Source organism: Nomascus leucogenys, chromosome 15, assembly GCF_006542625.1.
Source record: "Nomascus leucogenys isolate Asia chromosome 15, Asia_NLE_v1, whole genome shotgun sequence".
NCBI classification, from domain to species: Eukaryota; Metazoa; Chordata; class Mammalia; order Primates; family Hylobatidae; genus Nomascus; species Nomascus leucogenys.
In genome coordinates this window covers 79373628-79393364 of record NC_044395.1, presented here as the reverse complement: position 1 = coordinate 79393364, position 19737 = coordinate 79373628, and the positions used below count along the sequence as shown (strand labels likewise).

The window sequence follows — 19737 nt, the reverse complement described above, 5'->3', positions numbered from 1 at the left end:
GGATATATATGTATACACATATGGAAGACACTGGAGAAGTAAATTTGAGGGGAAGATAAGGAGTTCAGTTTTGGTCATGTTCAATTTGACATTCATTAGATATCCAAGGGGAAATGTCAAATTGGTAATTGTATATACGTTTTCTGGAGTTCAGAGAAGAGGTTAAGATTGGAAAATTTTAATTTGAGGGTTTCAACATATAAATTAATTTTCAACCATGAGGGAGATCAAAGGAATGAGTTTAGATAGAGAAGAAGACCAAGGACTTAGCCTGCGCTCCATAATAATTGGTTAGGATAAGAGAACGAACTAGCAAAGAGACTGAGAAGGCACAGGCACAGAGTGCAGGAGAACAGTTGATGTCCTGGAAATCAAATGAAGAACATGTTTTAAGAGAAAGGGAGCTGGGCATGATGGCTCATGCCTGTAATCCCAACACTTTGGGAGGCTGAGGTGGACAGATTGCTTGAGTCTAGAAGTTCAAGACTAGCCTGGGCAACATGGTAAAATCCAGCTGTATCAAAAATGTACAAAAATTAGCCAAACATTGTGGCACATAGCTGTAGTCCCAGCTACTTCGGAGGCTGAGGTGGGAGGATTGCTTGAGCCTGGGAGGTGGAGGTTGCAGTGAACTGAGATCACACCACTGCACTCCAGCCTGGGTGACAGAGCCAGACACTGTCTCAAAAAAAAAAAAAAGGCCAGGTGCAGTGGTTCATACCTGTAATACCAACACTTTGGAAGGCTGAGTTGAGAGGATCACCTGAACCCAGGAGTTTGAGACCAGCTTGGGCAGCATAGTGAGATCCCATCTCTGTGAAAAATTTAAAAATTATCCAGGTGTGATGGTGCATGCCTGTAGTCCCACCTACTTGGGAGGCTGTGGTGGGAGTATCACTTGAGCCCAGGAGGTTGAGGCTGAAGTGAGCCATGATCATACCACTGCACTGGCCTGAGCCACAGAGTGAGACCCTATCTCCAAAAAAAAAAAAAAAAAAAAAAGAATCAATTTGGTCAAATATTGCGGAATCAACTTGGTCAAATACTGCTGACAGATGAAGTAAGACAAAGGTAGAATTGGTCATTACATATCATGTGGCAGTTATTGGTGACCTTAATGAACAATTTCAGTGAAATGCTGAGTGTAAAAGCCTAATTGGAGTGGATTTGAAGAGACCAGGTCTCTAGACATTGAGCATCAGTGGTTGCCAATATCACAGAGATACTCAGATATATTGTGCTCCATGATGAAAAACATTATCCTCTATGAAGTGATCTTACCAGAGAAGAGGAAAAAAATATAAAAGGAATTTTTTTTTTTTTCCCAGACGGAGTCTAGCTCTGTCACCCAGGCTGGAGTGCAATGGCACGATCTCGGCTCACTACAACCTCTGCCTCCCGGGTTCAAGTGATTCTCCTGCCTCAGCCTCCTGAGTAGCTGGGATTATAGGCGTGCACTACCACGCCCAGATAATTTTTGTATTTTTAGTAGAGATGGGGTTTCACTGTGTTGGCCAGGCTGGTCTCAAACTCCTGACCTCGTGATCCGCCTGCCTCGGCCTCCCAAAATGCTAGGATTACAAGTGTGAGCCACCACGCCTGGCCGGAAATTTTGTAATCATGAAGATAACCTCTAGATCCAACTAACTCACAGAAACATATATCTATGAAACTATACTAAAGGGATACAATTAACACATTCCAAACCGTGAGAGCCTCTGTAGGACAAGTGAACAAATTTATTTAAGAAATAAATTCTAAGGAGCAAAAATAGAGATGTGCCCATCAGTTAAGTATTTTTCAGCTGAACAGTAGGTGAATAAAATGTTCAGTAAGAAGTGGGCCATACATGCCTGTAAATCCCAACACTTTGGGAGCCTGAGGCAGGAGGATTGCTTGAAGCCAGGAGTTGGAGACCAGCCTGGGCAACATAGCAAGACCCTGTCTTTACAAAAATAAAAATAAATTAGCTGGGCATAATGGCACATGCCTGTAGTTCTGTGTACTTGGGAGGCTGAGGCAGGAGAATCATTTGAGCCCAGGAGTTCGAGGTTGCAGTGAGCTGTGATTGTGTCACTCTACTTCATCCTGGGCGACAGCGAGACCCTGTCTCCAAAATAAATAAAAGGAGTGAAATACAGATAAATGCTACAACGTGGATAATCTTGAAAACATGCTAAGTGAAATAATTTAGTTATGAAAGATCACATTGTATGAATAAGCAAATCTGTAGACACAAAGTAAATTTGTGGTTGTCTAGGATGAAGGCTGGGGGCAAGTAGAATGGGGGGTGATTGCTAAAGGGTATGGATTTCTTTTTAGGGATGGTGAAAATGTTCTGAAGTTGATTATGGTGGTGGTTACACAACTCTGAATGTACTAAAAACCATTGAACTATACTCTTTAAATGTGTGAATTATATGGTATGTGAATTATATCTTTAAAAAGCTATAAATGGTGAGTTAAATAATATAAATTAAAAGGGACTTGAGACATTTTAACCAATGCAATGTGTGGACTTTATTTGGATCCTGATTGAAACTGAAAACATAAAAAACATGACTTGAGACTATAGATATTTACTGATGTTAAGAAAATAGTGATTATTTTAGTGTGATAATAGTGTTGTGGGTTTTTTAGGTTCTTTCAGGCTTTCATTAATGTTAAAAATTAGTGGAAGAGATTTTAAGAAAATTCATCCAGCTGTAAAATATATGCATTGGTTTTAAACTAAATTCTTATGTGATTTTGCTTTTCAGTACAAATACAGAGACCTAACTGTACGTGAAACTGTCAATGTTATTACTCTATACAAAGATCTCAAACCTGTTTTGGATTCATATGGTGAGTTTATGCAATAAAAAGAGCAATTTCTATACTTTGAGTTTACTCTCTTTGTTAATGATTGTAATTTTTTCCATTTTCTTTTGAGGTTTGTGGATTTTTCAATTGCAGGATTGCACTATCACCTAATAAAACTGTTGGAGGGTAGCAAATTAGAAGATCTAATAAAAACATTTCATATTTCTTTAGTTTTAGTTTTTTATGTTAAAAAAAAATACTGTACCTGGATGTGGTGGCTCATTTCTATAATCCCAGCACTTTGGGAGGCTGAGGTGGGTGGACCACTGAGCCCAGGAGGTTGAGACCAGCCTGGGCAATATGGTGAAACCTCGTCTCAACAAAAAAATGCTTAAAGTTGGCCTGGTGCTCCTGTAGTCCCAGCTACCCAGGAGGCTGAGGTGGAAGGATTGCTTGAGTCCAGGAGGCAGAGGTTGCAGTGAGCCGAGATCAGGCCACTGCACTCCAGCCTGGGCAACAGAGCAAGACCCTGTCTCAAAAAAAATAAAAAAACCTCTAACATAGAACTATGCAAATTTAAACCTAGGAGGAGATGTTAAAGATAGTTTAGTCCATTTCCCAAAGTGTTGTCTATAGACCCTTAGTTATGCTGGGAACAGGGGTAGAGGCAGAATTCTATAGTTAAGCTTGAGCAACTTATGGATTAAACAAAATTGAGTTTCATTGTATGAAGATTTATCAGAGCCTTTAATATGCTAATGTGTTGTGTATCACCGAGATGAGCAAGAATATATTGTATAATACATCCTAAAGTTATTTAACTGCTGAACCTCCCTGCCCCCATAGTGTCTCTTTATATTTTCAGGAACACATTTTGCAAAACTATACTCTGGACTGTCCCTTTGATTTTATAGATGAGAAAAATGTTATTTAATGTGGTCTTTAATTCTGTAGAGTAGGTAAGCATGACAGTTTGTCTCTACTTTCTGTTGAGACAAAATAAAGTTGTAAGGCAAGACAACATTTGGAGTTTTCCTTTTATTAAAATAGTCTTTTCTGTCCCTACCAAATCCTAACATAATTTCTTCAACCCTGTCTCCTTGAAAATACTTAATATGCCAGGGCCGAGGGAAAACCCATGCTGCTTCTTGTCCATTATGAGACCCTTAGCTCTGAAGGCAAGGAACTGAATTTTGTAGCTGAGACTTTCTAAATTTCACTTGCTTCCAAGGCTTTGAAAACATTAGGAAACTGGTGAAGAGAGATGGGAAGCAACAGAGGGGCAATCAGTTCTGCATTTCCTGAACAATAAAGACATGAACCCGAAGTCCTCTTCCAAACCTAGGGCACGATTCCTTCTCATCTCAGCCTACCTTATTTCTGTCTGCATACTATATGTACAATGGTATTTTGAACTATAAAAGGCCTCACATTACCAAAATTAAAGTTAGTTTTTAAATGGCTTTGGTGGGGAGAAAAATGGTTGGAGCTAGAATTTTATAGTTTTGACTGCATATAAAAGAATAAATACATTTATCAAAACTGAAAAAGACTCCATTATAAAATCTTGTATAGTTTCAGATGGCTGGACTAAGTGTAAATCATTGTTAACAAATACTCTTTAGAGTAAACAAAGCCCCAAATTTATATAAGGTGGTTTTCTTTTTTAAAATGCACAAAATCAGAATACATTGCAGTGTAGCTTACATTCGTCAACAGTAAGTAAAAGAACAAAGGTCAACAATGTACGGTCATGCATTTTGTAGTGATAGAGATATGGTCTGAGAAATGCATTATTAGGCGATTTCATCATTGAGTGTACTTAGACAAACCTAGATGGTATATCCTACTACACACCTAGGTTATATGGCATAGCCTGTTGCTCTTAGGCTACAACCTATACCAGATGTTACTGTACTACATACCATAGGCAGTTGTAACACAATGGTATTTATGTATCTAACCATAGAACAGTTACAGTAAAAATACAGTATTATAATCTTATGGGACCAATGTTCTTATATGCAGTCCATTGTTGACCCAAACATTACACAGTAGATGGCTGTAGTTCTATTTTTTTGTACTGCACATTACAACCTTTCCCCTATGTTATAGTGTTAATTCCAAATTATTGTTAGAAATAATAGCTGTCCAATACAAACTATGTGCCACATTAATTATAGACATAAATTATAGATAGAAAAATGTGTATGGTATGAGAAATACAGATTAAAAGAAATTGTTTATATTTGGCTATGAACTTTTCTTTTTTTCATTTTAATACTGGCTAAGGAGGCTGAGGCCAGGAGATCATTTGAGGCCAGGAGATCGTTTGAGTCCAGGAGTTCAAGTCCAACCTGGACAACTTAGACTCCATTTCTCAAAAAAAAATTTTTTTTTTTTTTTGAGAGCTGATCAATGACATTGAGTGAATCAACAAAGAATTGTTAGTTATTGGACAGGATGGATGATACATTGACAGGTCAGCTCCTTTCAAGGATAAAAATGAATTTTAACCAGTCTTTCTGAAAGAATAACTTATGGGAGTATCTTAAAAAATGCTCATGATTAAATCATTGTTCTTTCGTTTCAGTTTTTAACGATGGCAGTTCCAGGGAACTAATGAACCTCACTGGAACAATCCCTGTGCCTTATAGAGGTAAATGTCTTAGGTTATTAGGTTTCCAGCATAGATGCATTTTGAATACATAATAAATATGTTGCCAAAGAGTTATAAGTAAATTAAACCTACTTTCTCAGGGCTTTGATGCCGGTACAGATTTTAACTTCTATTCAAATTGAAGTTCATTTGGCAGTAACACCTAACATTTTCAGCTTTCTTAAAACTTCCTTACCAAGATATATGAACAAATAAGTGCCTAAGTTCACCAGAGGAGTTTATTGTTTCACATAATCAAATAATTTTAGAACTAGAAAGGGATCTTACTTGCCTAAAATTTAAGATTACTGACTTTGCTATTGCCCTCAGGAAATAAATTCTGCTGGGGAAAATAGGAATGGGGGGGGTGCGGATATATGTATAAATTGTATCTAAACTAAACCTCTGTTCCTTTAACCATTCTTCAATTTTAAAATAATAAAAATAGAGTAACTGAAGTTTCTATTTCTTTTTCAGGTAATACATATAATATTCCAATATGCCTATGGCTACTGGACACATACCCATATAATCCCCCTATCTGTTTTGTTAAGCCTACTAGTTCAATGACTATTAAAACAGGAAAGCATGTTGATGCAAATGGGAAGATATATCTTCCTTATCTACATGAATGGAAACACGTAAGTATTAATAGTGTTCTGTGAATTAGTTATGTTTTATATATTTTGCTCACTAGCATCTGCTTTCTTTTAGCACTCAAGGAGGATTCGAAGTAGGATAGATAAGTTCAGATAATGGACTAATCACTGAGTTGAGGGTAAATTAGAAAAGGCTCACTAAAAGAAATGGGTTCCTGTAGAGCTTTGTAATTTTCAGAATACTTATATTCAATATTTTATTGGCTTTAGTTGAACCTTTTAAAATAGGCAGGATTCACATAGTAGGAAGTGCATTTTAAAAAATCGTATCCTGGTGGGGTAGTTATGGAATTCAAATCTCATTACTCAAAGCATTTCCGTCAAGAATAATAGTAGGGAACTTCTGTTTATGTGTCTGATAGTGTAACTGTGACAGATTAATGTTCTTATAAAAAATAACTAGAAAAGCAAGAGAAAATACAAACAACACCTGTTGGAAGGCTTTGGAAAGCTGTTTAGGCAATCAAGACGTGGATGGCCAAGAATCTGTAGAGAAGGAAACAGCAAAGAGATGAGGCAGTTCTGCCAATAACTCTTCCCCCAGGATACCTACTGATTCCTTTTTTTTTTTTTTTTTTTTTTTTTTTGGAGACAGAGTTTTACTCTGTCGCCCGGGCTGGAGGGCAGTGGCACAATCTCAGTTCACTGCAGCCTCCACCTCCCAGGTTCAAGCAGTTCAGCTTGGTAGACTCAGCCTACCGAGTAGCTGGGATTACAGGCGCCTGCCACCACGCCTAGCTAAGTTTTGTATTTTAGTAGAGATGGGGTTTCACCATGTTGGTGAGGCTGTTCTTGAACTCCTGACCTCAAGTGATCCACCCATCTCGGCTTCCTAAAGTGCTGGGATTACAGGTGTAAGCCACCATGCCCGGCCTACTTACTGATTCTTGATGAAGGATGAAGGGCTGAGAATCTGGGCAAAGGGCCTTAGCTAAGAGGCAGAGAAACCTGCAGAGTCTCTAGCAGTCTCAGAGGGCTGAACAAAAGTTGCTGTTCTGTCTGCCAAAGTAACTAGGACTTTTAGATCCAAGATTTGGTAGAAAAGGAAGCCATAAAGAAGTGAGTAGCTCGGGATGGTGGCTCATGGCTGTGATCCCAGGACTTTGGAAAGCTGAAGCAGGAGGATTGCTTGAGCTCAGGAGTTTGAGACCAGCCTGGGCAACATAGTGAGAACCCCATCTCTATAAAGAAATATTTTTTAAAAAACCTTGGCATTGTGGTGTGTGCCTGTGACCCCAGCTACTCAGGAGGCTGAGGGGAAAGGATCACTTGAGCCTGGGAATTCGAGGCTGCAGTGAGCCATGATTGCATCACTGTCCTCCAGCCTGGACAACAGAGCAAGATCTGTCTCCAAAAAAAAAAGAAAAGACGAGATACTCTGAATTTCCCACCTTAAGAGATATGTTGAATTCCTGAGCTTCAAAGATAGGATGCTAAAAAAAAAAAACTAAGCAGAACACCTCTGAAAATCAGCCAAGTTTTCAGCAGTCTTAAGTTGAGGAGGCAATTGGAGTTGAGTACCTTATCAAGAAGGGGAACAAGTAAACATCCTAGGCTGTTAGTTGGCACCACTGGAGGAACACATCTTAGGAGGAAGAACTTAGAGGTAGAATGGGCCTTATAAAAATCTGTCCTTGAGGCTGGGTGGGGTGGCTCACACCTGTAGTCCCAGCACTTTGGGAGGCTGAGGCGGGAGGATCACTTGAGGCCAGAAGTTTGAGACAAGCCTGGCCAACGTGGTGAAATCCCATCTCTACTAAAAATATGAAAATTAGCCAGGCATGATGGCACATGCCTGTAATCCCAGCTACTCCGGAGGCTGAGGCAGGAGAATCGCTTGAACCTGGGAGGCAGAGGTTGCAGTGAGCCGAGATCGCACCACTGCACTCCAGCCTGAGTGGCAGAGTGAGACTCCGTCTCAAAAAAAAAAAAAAAAAAAAAAAAATCTGTCCTTGAGTCAGCTCAGTCCCTGATCCTGACTGACTGCCTTCCACAGGATAGGGTGAACTCTTGCTGGAAGAAGATAATATATAGACCCTCTATAATTTTTCACAATGTCTAGCATACAATTTATATTTATCAAGTACACCAAGAAAGAGAACCAAGAGGAAAAAAAGACAATAGAAACAGGACATCCCTCCACTCCACCGCCACAAACACACAGGTAACTTAGTTATCAGACACAGACTTAAAAATGTGATCAGTGTGTTCAAGAAAATAGAGGACAAGATGGTAAATTTTATTAAAAAGAAACTAAGTGGAAATCTTAGAACTGAAAAATAGAATAATAGAGATTAAGAACTCAGTAGATGGGTTTAGTAGCAGATTGGACTCAGTAGAATAGAGACTGCCTCAGCCTCCTGAGTAGCTGGGATTACAGGCGCCCACCACCACACCTGGCTAATTTTTGTATTTTTAGTAGAGATGGGGTTTTGCCACGTTGGCCAGTCTGGTCTCGAGCTCTTGACTTCAGGTGATCCATCCGCCTCAGCCTCCCAAAGTGCTGGGATTACAGGTGTGAGCCATTGTGCCTAGCCTCAGTTTAAATTCTTAACCTGTTGCTTTATATTAGGCCTGGAAGTAGATATTAACATAGATATTAATTTTTTTCTTCAAAGAATTTAGTGTAAAAGGAATGGTATGATAATTAAAACTTGACAAAACTGTAAGATGTATGAATGAAGAATTGATTCATACTACAACATTAATGAATTCTGAAAACATTATGCCAAGTGAAAGAAGCCAAGCACAAAAGGCCATGTATTGTATGATTTCATTTATATGAAACATTCAGGAAAGCAAATCCATAGAGACGGAAAGTAGATTAGTCATTGCTAAAGGGCTGTGGGAAAAGGGAAATGGGAAGTGACTACTAATGAGTACAGGGTTTCTTTTTGGGATAATGAAAATATTCTGGAATTAGATGGCGGCAATGGTTGCATAGCTTTGTGAAATAATAAAAGCCACTGAAATGTGTACTTTAAAAGGAGAAAGTTTATGGGATGTGAATTATATTTCACCTACATGCATGAGGCTTACATGAGGCTATGATTTAGTTAAGGAATTTTGTTGGGCCGAAAAATTGAGAAAGCGTGTGGTCTCAGTGGCCATCCCCACACACACCAGCCACAGTATCTGTGAATGCTGCACAGATACTGTGCTTGTAACACCCCGAGTCTCAGTGTATAAATTTACAGGCAAACACAAGAAAAATATTGGAACAGTAGAGATCAGCAAGTTTTCACAGAAAGCTTTGAGAAATGTTATTCATTGTCATCTTCCATGAGTTAGGTCAAAATTGAACAAATGAGGTGAGTTTGGTTCTTTGGAAAAGGTGAAAACTGCCACTGAACTCTTCTGTCAGGAGTATTAAAAGAAGTGCCAATCCTAATCCTGTAATCCCGACTACTTGGGAAACTGAGGCAGGAAGATTGTTGAGTTCAAGTCTAAGCTGGGCAACATGGCAAGACCTTGTCTGGGGGGAGGGGGGGTGTAAAAAGTAGTTTCTGTGAAGATGGTTAGCCTATCAAGGTGCTTGAGTAATTCTTCAGAACTCAGTGAACTTATGAATGAAGTACGTGAGACGAGATACACACAAAATAGATTAAGGAGTAAAAGAAGAATAATCAAATATGCCATTTTGAACAACTTTGTCTAGCACAGCTTAATTAGTGGTTGGTAGATATTTCTTTTGTTATTTTTTGTTGTTGTTGTTATTGTTGGGTTTTGTTTTTGTTTTTTTGAAACGGGGTCTCACTCTAACCCAGGCTGGAGTGCAGTGGCGCAATCATACTGCAGCCTCAACCTTCCTGGCTCAGGTGATCCTCCCACTGCAGCCTGCTGAGTAGTTGTGACCACAGGCTCATGCCACCATGTACAGTTTTTTATTTTTTTGTAGAGACCAGGCTGGTCTCAAACTCCTGAGCTCAAGCTGGATTACAAAATGGAGGGGGAAGTGCTGGAATAGACCTAGAATTTTTAAAATTATGCATGCTGCAAAATAGCCTTATTTGATCCTCCTGCCTCGGCCTCCCAAAGTGCTGGGATTACAGGTGTAAGCCACCACCCCTGGCCAGTGCTCATTAAGTATTTGAGAGAAAATCTTAGTAACTCTTACGAAAAAATAGGAATCTCTTTGTCGTTGTTGGAAGGAAAGATCCTTTAACAATTCACCCCTTTAGTACTACAATCTAGCAATTTCTAAGCTAGAATCTACGTATAATTTTGTTTTGTTTTGTTTTGAGACAGAGTCTTGCTCCGTCGCCTAGGATGGAGTGCAGTGGTGCAATCTCAGCTCACTGCAACCTCTGCCTCTGGGGTTTAAGCAATTCTCTTGCCTCAGCCTTCTGAGTAACTGGGACCATAGACGCACATCACCACACCTGGCTAGTTTTTGTGTTTTTAGTAGAGATGGGATTTTGCCATGTTGGCCCAGCTGGTCTCAAACTCCTGGCTTCAAGCAGTCCACCCACCTTGGCCTCCCAAAGTGCTGGGATTACAGGTGTGAACCACCTCACTTGGCTAGAATCTACCTGTAATTTCAGAGTTCATAATATCTTTAATAAAAATTAATTTTAAGAACACGTATTTCCAAGATATCATTGATGTCTTTTAATGGCCTTAAATAATATTGTCACTGTTGCGCATATTCATCCCTAAATTTGTACCAGTATACTTATAATAAATTGTACAGTGGCAATAAAATTTTTGTTCTGTGGAGTCAAATGAAGAACAAAACTATATGCATTTTGCAATATGCTGCTTTAACTAGTGCTATTTTTATATGCTTGAAGCAAGAACCTTGCCGCACATCATGTTTAAAACCATCTAACTCTATTAAAATAAATTAATTAAATGAAATTTTCATGATTGGGGTCCTACAAAGAAAATTATCAAGCTGAGTTGAAAACCGATGAGAAATGGCTAACCTTTTTCTTTTTACTGAAAAGCAACTCTGTAGCTGACTTGAATTTTTGTTCACTTTTTAGCCACAGTCAGACTTGTTGGGGCTTATTCAGGTCATGATTGTGGTATTTGGAGATGAACCTCCAGTCTTCTCTCGTCCTATTTCGGCATCTTATCCGCCATACCAGGCAACAGGGCCACCAAATAGTAAGTAGAATTGAGATTTTACTTTAAAACTCATATAAACAAAAGAGAACAGAAACCTTTGTAAAAAAAGAAAGAAAAATTAATGACTTCTTTGCTTTTTAGTTTATCAAGCTAGTGGATTTTTTGGAAGTATTCTGAGGCCCCATATCTGCATGTACAGATTCCCACCAAAGACTGGCATTTGGGCTTCCATTTGTAGGTAGAAATCTAAGAATGGCTGTGCTGGATTCCAAAATGGAGGAGAAAGTGTAGAATAGAGCTAGAATTTTTAAAATTATGCATGCTGCAGAATAGCCTTATTTGATCAGCTTGGAAGCACATATAACTTGAAAGGTAGTCTGACCTCTCCTTTTTCTTTGCAACTACAAAATCAGTGTTGTAGATAAGGATTAAGGTCAACTGAAGCATTCACATTCAGCTATTCTGGGTATACACAATTGGACATCTAGCTCTTAGCTTTCTTCTCTTTCGTACAGCCAATTCATGATTTTACCTTGTGTGGAGTGGTGGGAGCATGGAGACAGTGTTGCTTCTCCTCTAATTGGAATATATTATCTCTGTTATCTCTATTTTCTTGAATAATTCTTACTGATACTTAAAAATCACTCTGAATAATTGTGAGTTGGTTGTACTTATTTTGAATTTACTAAATCTGCATTGATTTCATTGTGTTTTGAGCTGTGATTTTTTTTTTTTGGTAAATTTTCTTTAAGATTATAATTAACCAAACTTGTTTATCTTACAAGACAAATTATATGTGCTTTCATTTTCCTTCTGCTGAAAATTGTACTTTTTCCTTTTTAATCCATTCTTTCCTGAGGAACATCTTGGTTTATAAGCTGAATGGGAATTTAACAGAAAGAATTTTTGAACCCATTTCTCTTTCCTTCCCTACCTTCCCAGAATAAGCTTGATTTTAGGATTACTATTTATTTTAGTAAAGATACTGGTAATTCTTTTGGATCAGAAATTTGTTTTTATCTTATTAAATTCTGTTGACTCTAGTGCCCGAGAGTAGAGTATCTTGCTTAAGTTTGAAATACGAAATATTTGGCTGGGTGTGGTAGCTCATGACTGTGACCCCAGCACTTTGGGAGGCTGAGGTGGGGATGGATCACCTGATGTCAGGAGTTCAAGACCAGCTTGGCCAACATGATGAAACCCCATCTCTACCAAAAATACAAAAATTAGCTAGGTGTGGTTGTGCATGCCTGTAGTCCCAGCTACTCGGGAGGCTGAGGCAGATGTTTCAGTGAGCTGAGATCGCATTACTGCACTCCAGCCTGGGTGGCAGAGCAAGACTCTGTATCAAAAAAAAAAAAAAAAGATATCAAATATTTCCTAGTCTCATTACCTTTGTTTATTTGCTCAGATAATATAGCGAGTGACCACTATGACAAAGGTAACCTTTTCAGAAATTCAGGTAGTCTCCTAAGCAACATTTTTTTTTTTTTTTGAGACGGAGTCTCACTCTGTTGCCCAGGCCGGAGTGCAGTGGTGTGATCTGGGCTGACTGCAACCCCCGCCTCCCAGGATCAAGTGATTCTTGAGCCTCAGCCTCCCAAGTCGCTGGGATTACAGGCCCCCACCGCCATGCCCGGCTAATTTTTGTATTTTTAGTAGAGTTGGGGTTTCACCATGTTGGCCAGGCTGGTCTCAAACTCCTGACCTCAAGTGATCCGCCTTGGCCTTCCAAAGTGCTGGGATTACAGGCGTGAGCCACTGTGGCCGGCCTGCAACATTTTTTTTTTCCTAAATTTCTTCGAGTTTTACATTGACATTGGAAGTGCAGTATTCAAGAAAGAGACCATACTACTGTCACTGTTGCAATTCAGTTTTGTACTCAGTCACTGTAAGTCACATTAAACACTCTAGAGCTGATTCTTTACTATTTTTTTTGTCAGTTAAGGTCAAGATTAACTTCTGTTTTTCTTCCTCTATGTTGATTAGCCTCTTGGCATCACTGATCTTAGTTCTTTGGCATTCATGTTCTCTTTAAAGAATGTATAAAGTATTCTTTAAGCTTGCTGGGTTTTAACCTTTTATCCCTAGTATTTCTAAGCTTTTGTTTTGTTTGTTTCTTTGTTTTGAGATAGGGTCTCACTCTGTCACCTAGACTAGTTTTTAACAGTCTGGATAATGTAAGTTTTGTATAGGACTTCTCATAGTAGTTTGAAGCCTCTTAAAGTCTTCAAACAAACCAACAAAATTAGCTGTGCTAATTGGTCAACATAGTTATAAAAGAAATATCAAAAGATTTATTAGATATAATAAAGAAGTTACTCTCTAAGAAGTTAACCTTGGACCAAAGAAGGCCAGAATTACCTTCCTCTAAATTTGAAATTGAACTTGCTCTTATCTCAGGTTATAGACTTCTTGAGAACTTTAAAAGCTGACCAGGTTGACCTGTTTGCCAGTTCTTTTGGTTGGGATTGTCATAAATATTGTAATTTATGTTTAATGATTTCAGTATTATGAAAGGGAGAGGTATTTGTTTTGTTTTGGTGCTGAGATTTGGATTTTTTAACTGTGTGAAATTTTGCTGTGTATTGACAGTGTGATGTATATCTTATTCAGTAGCCTACATATTCAGGCCTTGTATATTATTTTTACAATGTGAAAAAAATTGTTTTTAGCTTCCTACATGCCAGGCATGCCAGGTGGAATCTCTCCATACCCATCCGGATACCCTCCCAATCCCAGGTAATGAAAAACGTTCTTTTGAATAATCGTATTACAAATTCTTCTATTAGATCTAGAATCAAAATAATTTGCTAATTAGGGCATTAAAATAAATTTAATTGCAATTTAATGGAAGATAAAACTTGGTTTATTCCTGGAATGAATTTATTTATTTATTTATTTATTTATTTGAGACAGAGTCTTGCTCTGTCGCCCAGGCTGGAGTACAGTGGTGCAGTCTTGGCTCACTGCAACCTCTACCTCCCCAGTTCAAGTGATTCTCCTGCCTCAGCCTCCCTAGCAGTTGGGAATACAGGCTGTGCCACCACTCCCGGCTAATTTTTGTATTTTCAGTAGAGACAGGATTTCACTATGTTGGCCAGGCTGGTCTCAAACTCCTGACCTTGTGATCCTCCTGCCTCAGACTCCCAAAGTGCTGGGATTACAGGTGTGAGCCACCATGCCCAGCCTATGTATTTTTTTTTTTTTTTTAAAGAAGAGAGTATTATAAAATATTTTTCCCCTTGGCTGAATTCATTATAACTAGCATTCCATTTAATATTTCAGCTATCTATACTAGATATACAAATTTCTTAAAAGGGAAATAACAAGGACTTCAAGGTCAAAAACCAATTGAGATCACTGTCATTACTCAACCCATTTCTTTCCTCTTTAAAATACAAATGCAGCCCAGGAGCTGCCTTTCTGTAGATTGAAAGAAACTCCTTTCAAACTATACACACACACCTTAAAATTCTAGCAATAAGGCCGGGTGTGGTAGCTCACACTTGTAATCCCAGCACTTTGGGAGGCCGATGCAGGTGGATCACCTGAGGTCCTGAGGTCAGGAGTTCGAGACCAGCCTGGCCAACACAGTGAAACCCCATCTCTACTAAAAATACAAAATTATCCAGGCATGGTGGCACATGCCTGTAATCCCAGCTCTTTGGGAGGCTGAGGTAGGAGAATTGCTTGAATCCAGGAGGCGGAGTTTGCAGTGAGCCTAGATCACGCCATTACACTCCACCCTGGGCGACAGAGCAAGACTGCCTCAAACAAACAAAACCCCACAACCTATCTTTTCTATACATTGCAGGAATCAATTAATGGTTCAGATAATGGGGTCAGACTTGTCGCATGATATTTACTTTACTTATTCAGTTCATAGACTGCCTGTACTATCAACCTTTATTATCCATTTAGTAATAACATAGGTAACTAAATTAAATTAACAATGAAATCAGTCTGTTAACACACACTAGAAAGTCAGTGAGAAATAATTACTAACCCATGTTTTAAATATGTACTTGTTTCAGTGGTAATCTAGGAGTACTCTCCAAAGGTGGTCTTTGGGCTAACTTAAAATCCCACCCAGCACTTTGGGAGGCCAAGGTAGGAAGATTGCTTGAGCCCAGAAGTTGGAGACCAGCCTAGGCAACATAATAGACCTCATCTCTACAAAAAAATTAAAATTAGCCAGGCACGGTGGTGTGAACCTGTAGTCCCAGCTACTTGGGAGGGTGAGGTGGAAGGATCACTTGAGCCTACAGATCGAGGATGCAATGAGCCATAATTATACCGCTGTACTCCAGCCTGGGCAACAGAGTGAGAACCTGTCTCAAAAAAAAAAAAAAAATTGGCATATACTGATGCCAAGATGAAACTTCCAGCTACTCTAACAATTAGCAAGGAAAATTTAACTCTACTAAGTCTTCTTAGTTTCATATAACCCAGTCATAATCCTCATGGATAAATGCAGCCGGATTTCTGTACACATGTCATAGGTAAATATATATATGTACATATATAATATCTAGGATCTTGAAAGTTAATTTAGCAAACATTTCATTTCTAGGTTGTCTTAATTTCACAACTTTTTAGAAGGTAATAAGCATTCTGTCACTTTGGATAGGTAAGCAGAGATTAGAAGAACATTTGTCAGGGACAATAGAGAAAGATTCCTTTGGTAGTAATATATAAGCAGGTTATACATTTTAGATTTCTTGAGGCCCTAAATTTTCTGATTAAGTTCTAGAAATGGAATCCTACCTGAAGCCTTGAAATTACAAGCCTTTCTACTGAACAATTGCTAGTAAAAAGGAGCTTTGGACATGGAATAATTGTTGAAGGTACACTATGGAAATGGACTTCTGAACAATAAAGCTACAGATGGAGATTTCTCTGAAGTTAATATCTGTAGGCTTAGAAGAGTTTTATACCAAGTTAGAAAAAAATTCAGCAATGTGATCACATTATCTTTGCAAAGGTACACAAAATGGGAGAAACTCCAGAAAAAAAGAGCAGTTTATCCCAGTTTTCAAAAAGATGGATTTAGAAATTTCAGTAAGATTGACATTTCTTTACAACATTATAGCATGGATTACTGAAGAGACTAGACACAAAAGTACTGTGTTCAGTAGCCTCCACCATGTGTCCACTAGGAACAAAAATGCTTTCTCTTTTTTGTCTGATTTTGCTTTTATACAGATATAGAAGAGAAGTATCATGATTACATTGAATCTTCAGCAAGTCATATATAAAACTTAGTTGAGGACAAGTTATAAAGTGGAAGCTGATAATACAAATAGGAGAATCTTTGAACCACTGCATTGAAAAAGGATTATTGACCATAAACTCAGAAGGTGCTCTTGCTCCAGTGTCCCAGGCTAGCTTTTTTTTTTTTTTTTGAGATGGGGGCTTCACTCTATTGCCCAGGCTGGAGTACAGTGGCATAATCTCAGCTACTGTAGCCTTGACCTCCTGGGCTCAGGTGATCTTTCAACTTCAGCCTCCCAAGTAGCTGGGACTACAGGTGTGTGCCCCCACACCTGGCTAATTTTTCTATTTTTGTAGAGACGGTTTCGCCATGTTGTCTAGGCTTGCCTTGAACTCCTGGACTCAAGTGATCCGCCTGCCTCAGCCTCCCAAAGTGCTAAGATTACAGGTGTGAGCCACTGCACCCAGCCTGAGCTAGCTCTTTTTAATCAGTAATTTTAATGCGCTTGTAAAAGGCAAATGTCATAGAATTGACAATTATAGCTAAAGTAGGATTAATTGAGATTTATTGTCTAACTAACCAGGTGGCCAGTAATCATCCTATTCTAATTTTCTTCTTCATTGTAAGGGAAACACTGACTAGTAAGCATTCAGAGGAAAGCAATTAAATCTGAAAATCATGTCCTGAGACAAATGGTTAAAGGAATTAAGAATAGTTAGGGCTGGGTGCGGTGGCTCACAGCTGTAATCCCAGCACTTTGGGAGGCTGAGGCGGGTGAATCACGAGGTCAGGAGATTGAGACCATCCTGGCTAACATGGTGAAACCCCATCTCTACTAAAAATACAAAAAATTAGCCGGGTGTGGTGGCGGGCGCCTATAGTCCCAGCTACTTAGGAGGCTGTGGCAGGAGAATGGCGTGAACCCAGGAGGTGGAGCTTGCAGTGAGGACAACCACTGCACTCTATCTAGCCTGAGCAACAGGGTGAGACTCCATCTCAAAAAAAAAAAAAAAAAAAAAAAGAATATTTAACCTGAAGAAGAGAAGCCTGAGGGAAAAATGTTAGAAGTTCTCAAATATTTGAGTTTTAGGAGTCTCCAGATAGTTGAGTGATCTTCCAAAATGCAAATTTAGGACTCCTATTTATAAATTGTATTGAAATGATGTTTAATTGTTAGAGAAAGATGACCATTTGTCAGGGATGTTATAAATGATATGTATAGATAAGAGATTGTTGGAAAGGTGATTGGAGTAGAATACCTCTAAGGAAAGATCCTCTGACTTTGATATGAATACATGAATGACAGAAACTGTCCAGAAAGTGAGGAAAAAGGTTTTTTTTTTAACTAAAGATGAATTTGGTACGAATGTTATCAAAAGAGGAAAAAAACTATTTAAAGACAAGTGTTTTCGGCTTAAATATCCCCAAAGGTTACCAATAAGCCACAGGTAAAAATTAAATAGTATCATTTTCCCACAGACTGAGAAATCAGAAAAGTTCTCTCACAAATTACTTGTTGCTTCTGATGCTGTTGGATTGTCCTTAGAAATACTCTAGTTACATTTCTGCTGCTATGAGGGTGACTCTCATATAACTGGGACCAAGCAAGAGCATTTAACCATTTAAGAGTAAATCCAGTGTCATTAATACAATTTCCATTGAGCTTTACTATGGAAAGTAAACACTTGCAGCTCTAAAACTATAAATTCATCAACTGGTAAAACAACCATATGTCAAGCTTAACTTCCTGAATGGGGTTCTTCAAAATACTATAACGTTGGGTCATCTTAAATGTTTTTTGTTCTTGTCTTTAGTGGTTACCCAGGCTGTCCTTATCCACCTGGTGGTCCATATCCTGCCACAACAAGTTCTCAGTACCCTTCCCAGCCTCCTGTGACCACTGTTGGTAAGTACCCTTGAAAACTTGCGTTTCTCCATATAAGCAAAGTCTAACTCCCTGTTGTGAAAAGCACATTTCACTTGTGAAATTTTGGACTACTCTTTCTTCTTAGAGGAAAACCTATAATAATGTACTATAATCTTAAACTTGAAGTAAATTACTTATCATATAAATGAACCTTCTGCCGGGTGCAGTGGCTCACGCTTGTAATCCCAGCACTTTGGGAGGCCGAGGCGGGCGGATCACGAGGTCAGGAGATCGGGACCACGGTGAAACCCCGTCTCTACTAAAAATACAAAAAAATTAGCCGGGCGTGGTGGCGGGCGCCTGTAGTCCTAGCTACTCGGAGAGGCTGAGGCAGGAGAATGGCGTGAACCCGGGAGGCGGAGCTTGCAATGAGCCGAGATCGTGCCACTGCACTCCAGCCTGGGCGACAGAGCGAGACTCGGTCTCAAAAAAAATAAATAAATAAAATAAAATAAATGAACCTTCTACCAGGGCATGAAAAAAAATCTGATTAACTCATCAATCTTTCTTTTGATCACATAGTTTTATCTGTGAGCCAAACATGTGTTGAACTATTAGCAGATACATACATTTTCCTAGCTTGGTTATATGTGAAAACAGATCACCATCGTTAAGAGAAGAAAGTAAAATGAGTTAATATAAGCAGGTCAAATAAGACAAATTATTGAAGACCAGTAGTTTTTGCTTTTTGTGTTTGCTTATTAGCGTTACCTTAAATATAATTTTCTTCAACTAAAAAAACTAAGGCAGTGAGAGAATTTCTTTAGACTCCAACCTTCACCTATGCCTATCTCCCACTACCTGCACCACCATATCTGCCTTCTCCCTGTTACCATAAGTTGGTTATCTTTGCTTCTATCTAAAACTGATTTCCCCACTAGACCTTATCCCCTCTAATGTACTCAGGGGCATCACTTCAGCAGTTCCTTCCTCTCAGGTTTTGTTCTCTACTGGATGACTCATCAGCACAGAGAGCCATGCCCTAAAAAAACCTTAAAGAGTCCTCCTCTTGAGACAAACAAATGGAAAGACATTTCATGCCCATGAAGAATTAATATTGTAAAAATGACTATATTACCCAAAGCAGTCTGCAGATTCAGTGCAATCTGTGTCGAAATACCAATGTCATTTTTCATAGAAATAGAAAAAGCTATCATAAAATGTATGTGGAACCAAAAAAGAAGCCAAATAGCCAAAGTGATCTTGAACTAAAAGAACAAAGCTGGAAGCATCATACTACCTGACTTCAAAATATATTACAAGGTTATAGTAACCAAAACAGCATGGTATTGGTATAAAAACAGAAACAGACCAATGGAACAGAATAAAGAACCTAGAAATAAATCCACATATTTACAGCCAACTGATTTTCAACAAAGGTGCCAAGAACATACGTTGG

At 38.8% G+C, this 19737-nt stretch overlaps 1 protein-coding gene across 1 annotated transcript in view; it reads left to right on the top strand.

The window, feature by feature from the left end:
* The window catches only part of TSG101 (tumor susceptibility 101), a 47331-nt gene that overhangs the window by 4555 nt on the left and 23039 nt on the right, over window positions 1–19737 (top strand). The window contains exons 2-7 of the mRNA XM_003254299.4: window positions 2760–2844; window positions 5396–5461; window positions 5939–6102; window positions 11109–11232; window positions 13869–13935; window positions 18226–18317. Of these exons, the coding sequence (XP_003254347.1) occupies window positions 2760–2844; window positions 5396–5461; window positions 5939–6102; window positions 11109–11232; window positions 13869–13935; window positions 18226–18317 (598 nt within the window). The remainder of the gene's footprint in view (window positions 1–2759; window positions 2845–5395; window positions 5462–5938; window positions 6103–11108; window positions 11233–13868; window positions 13936–18225; window positions 18318–19737) is intronic.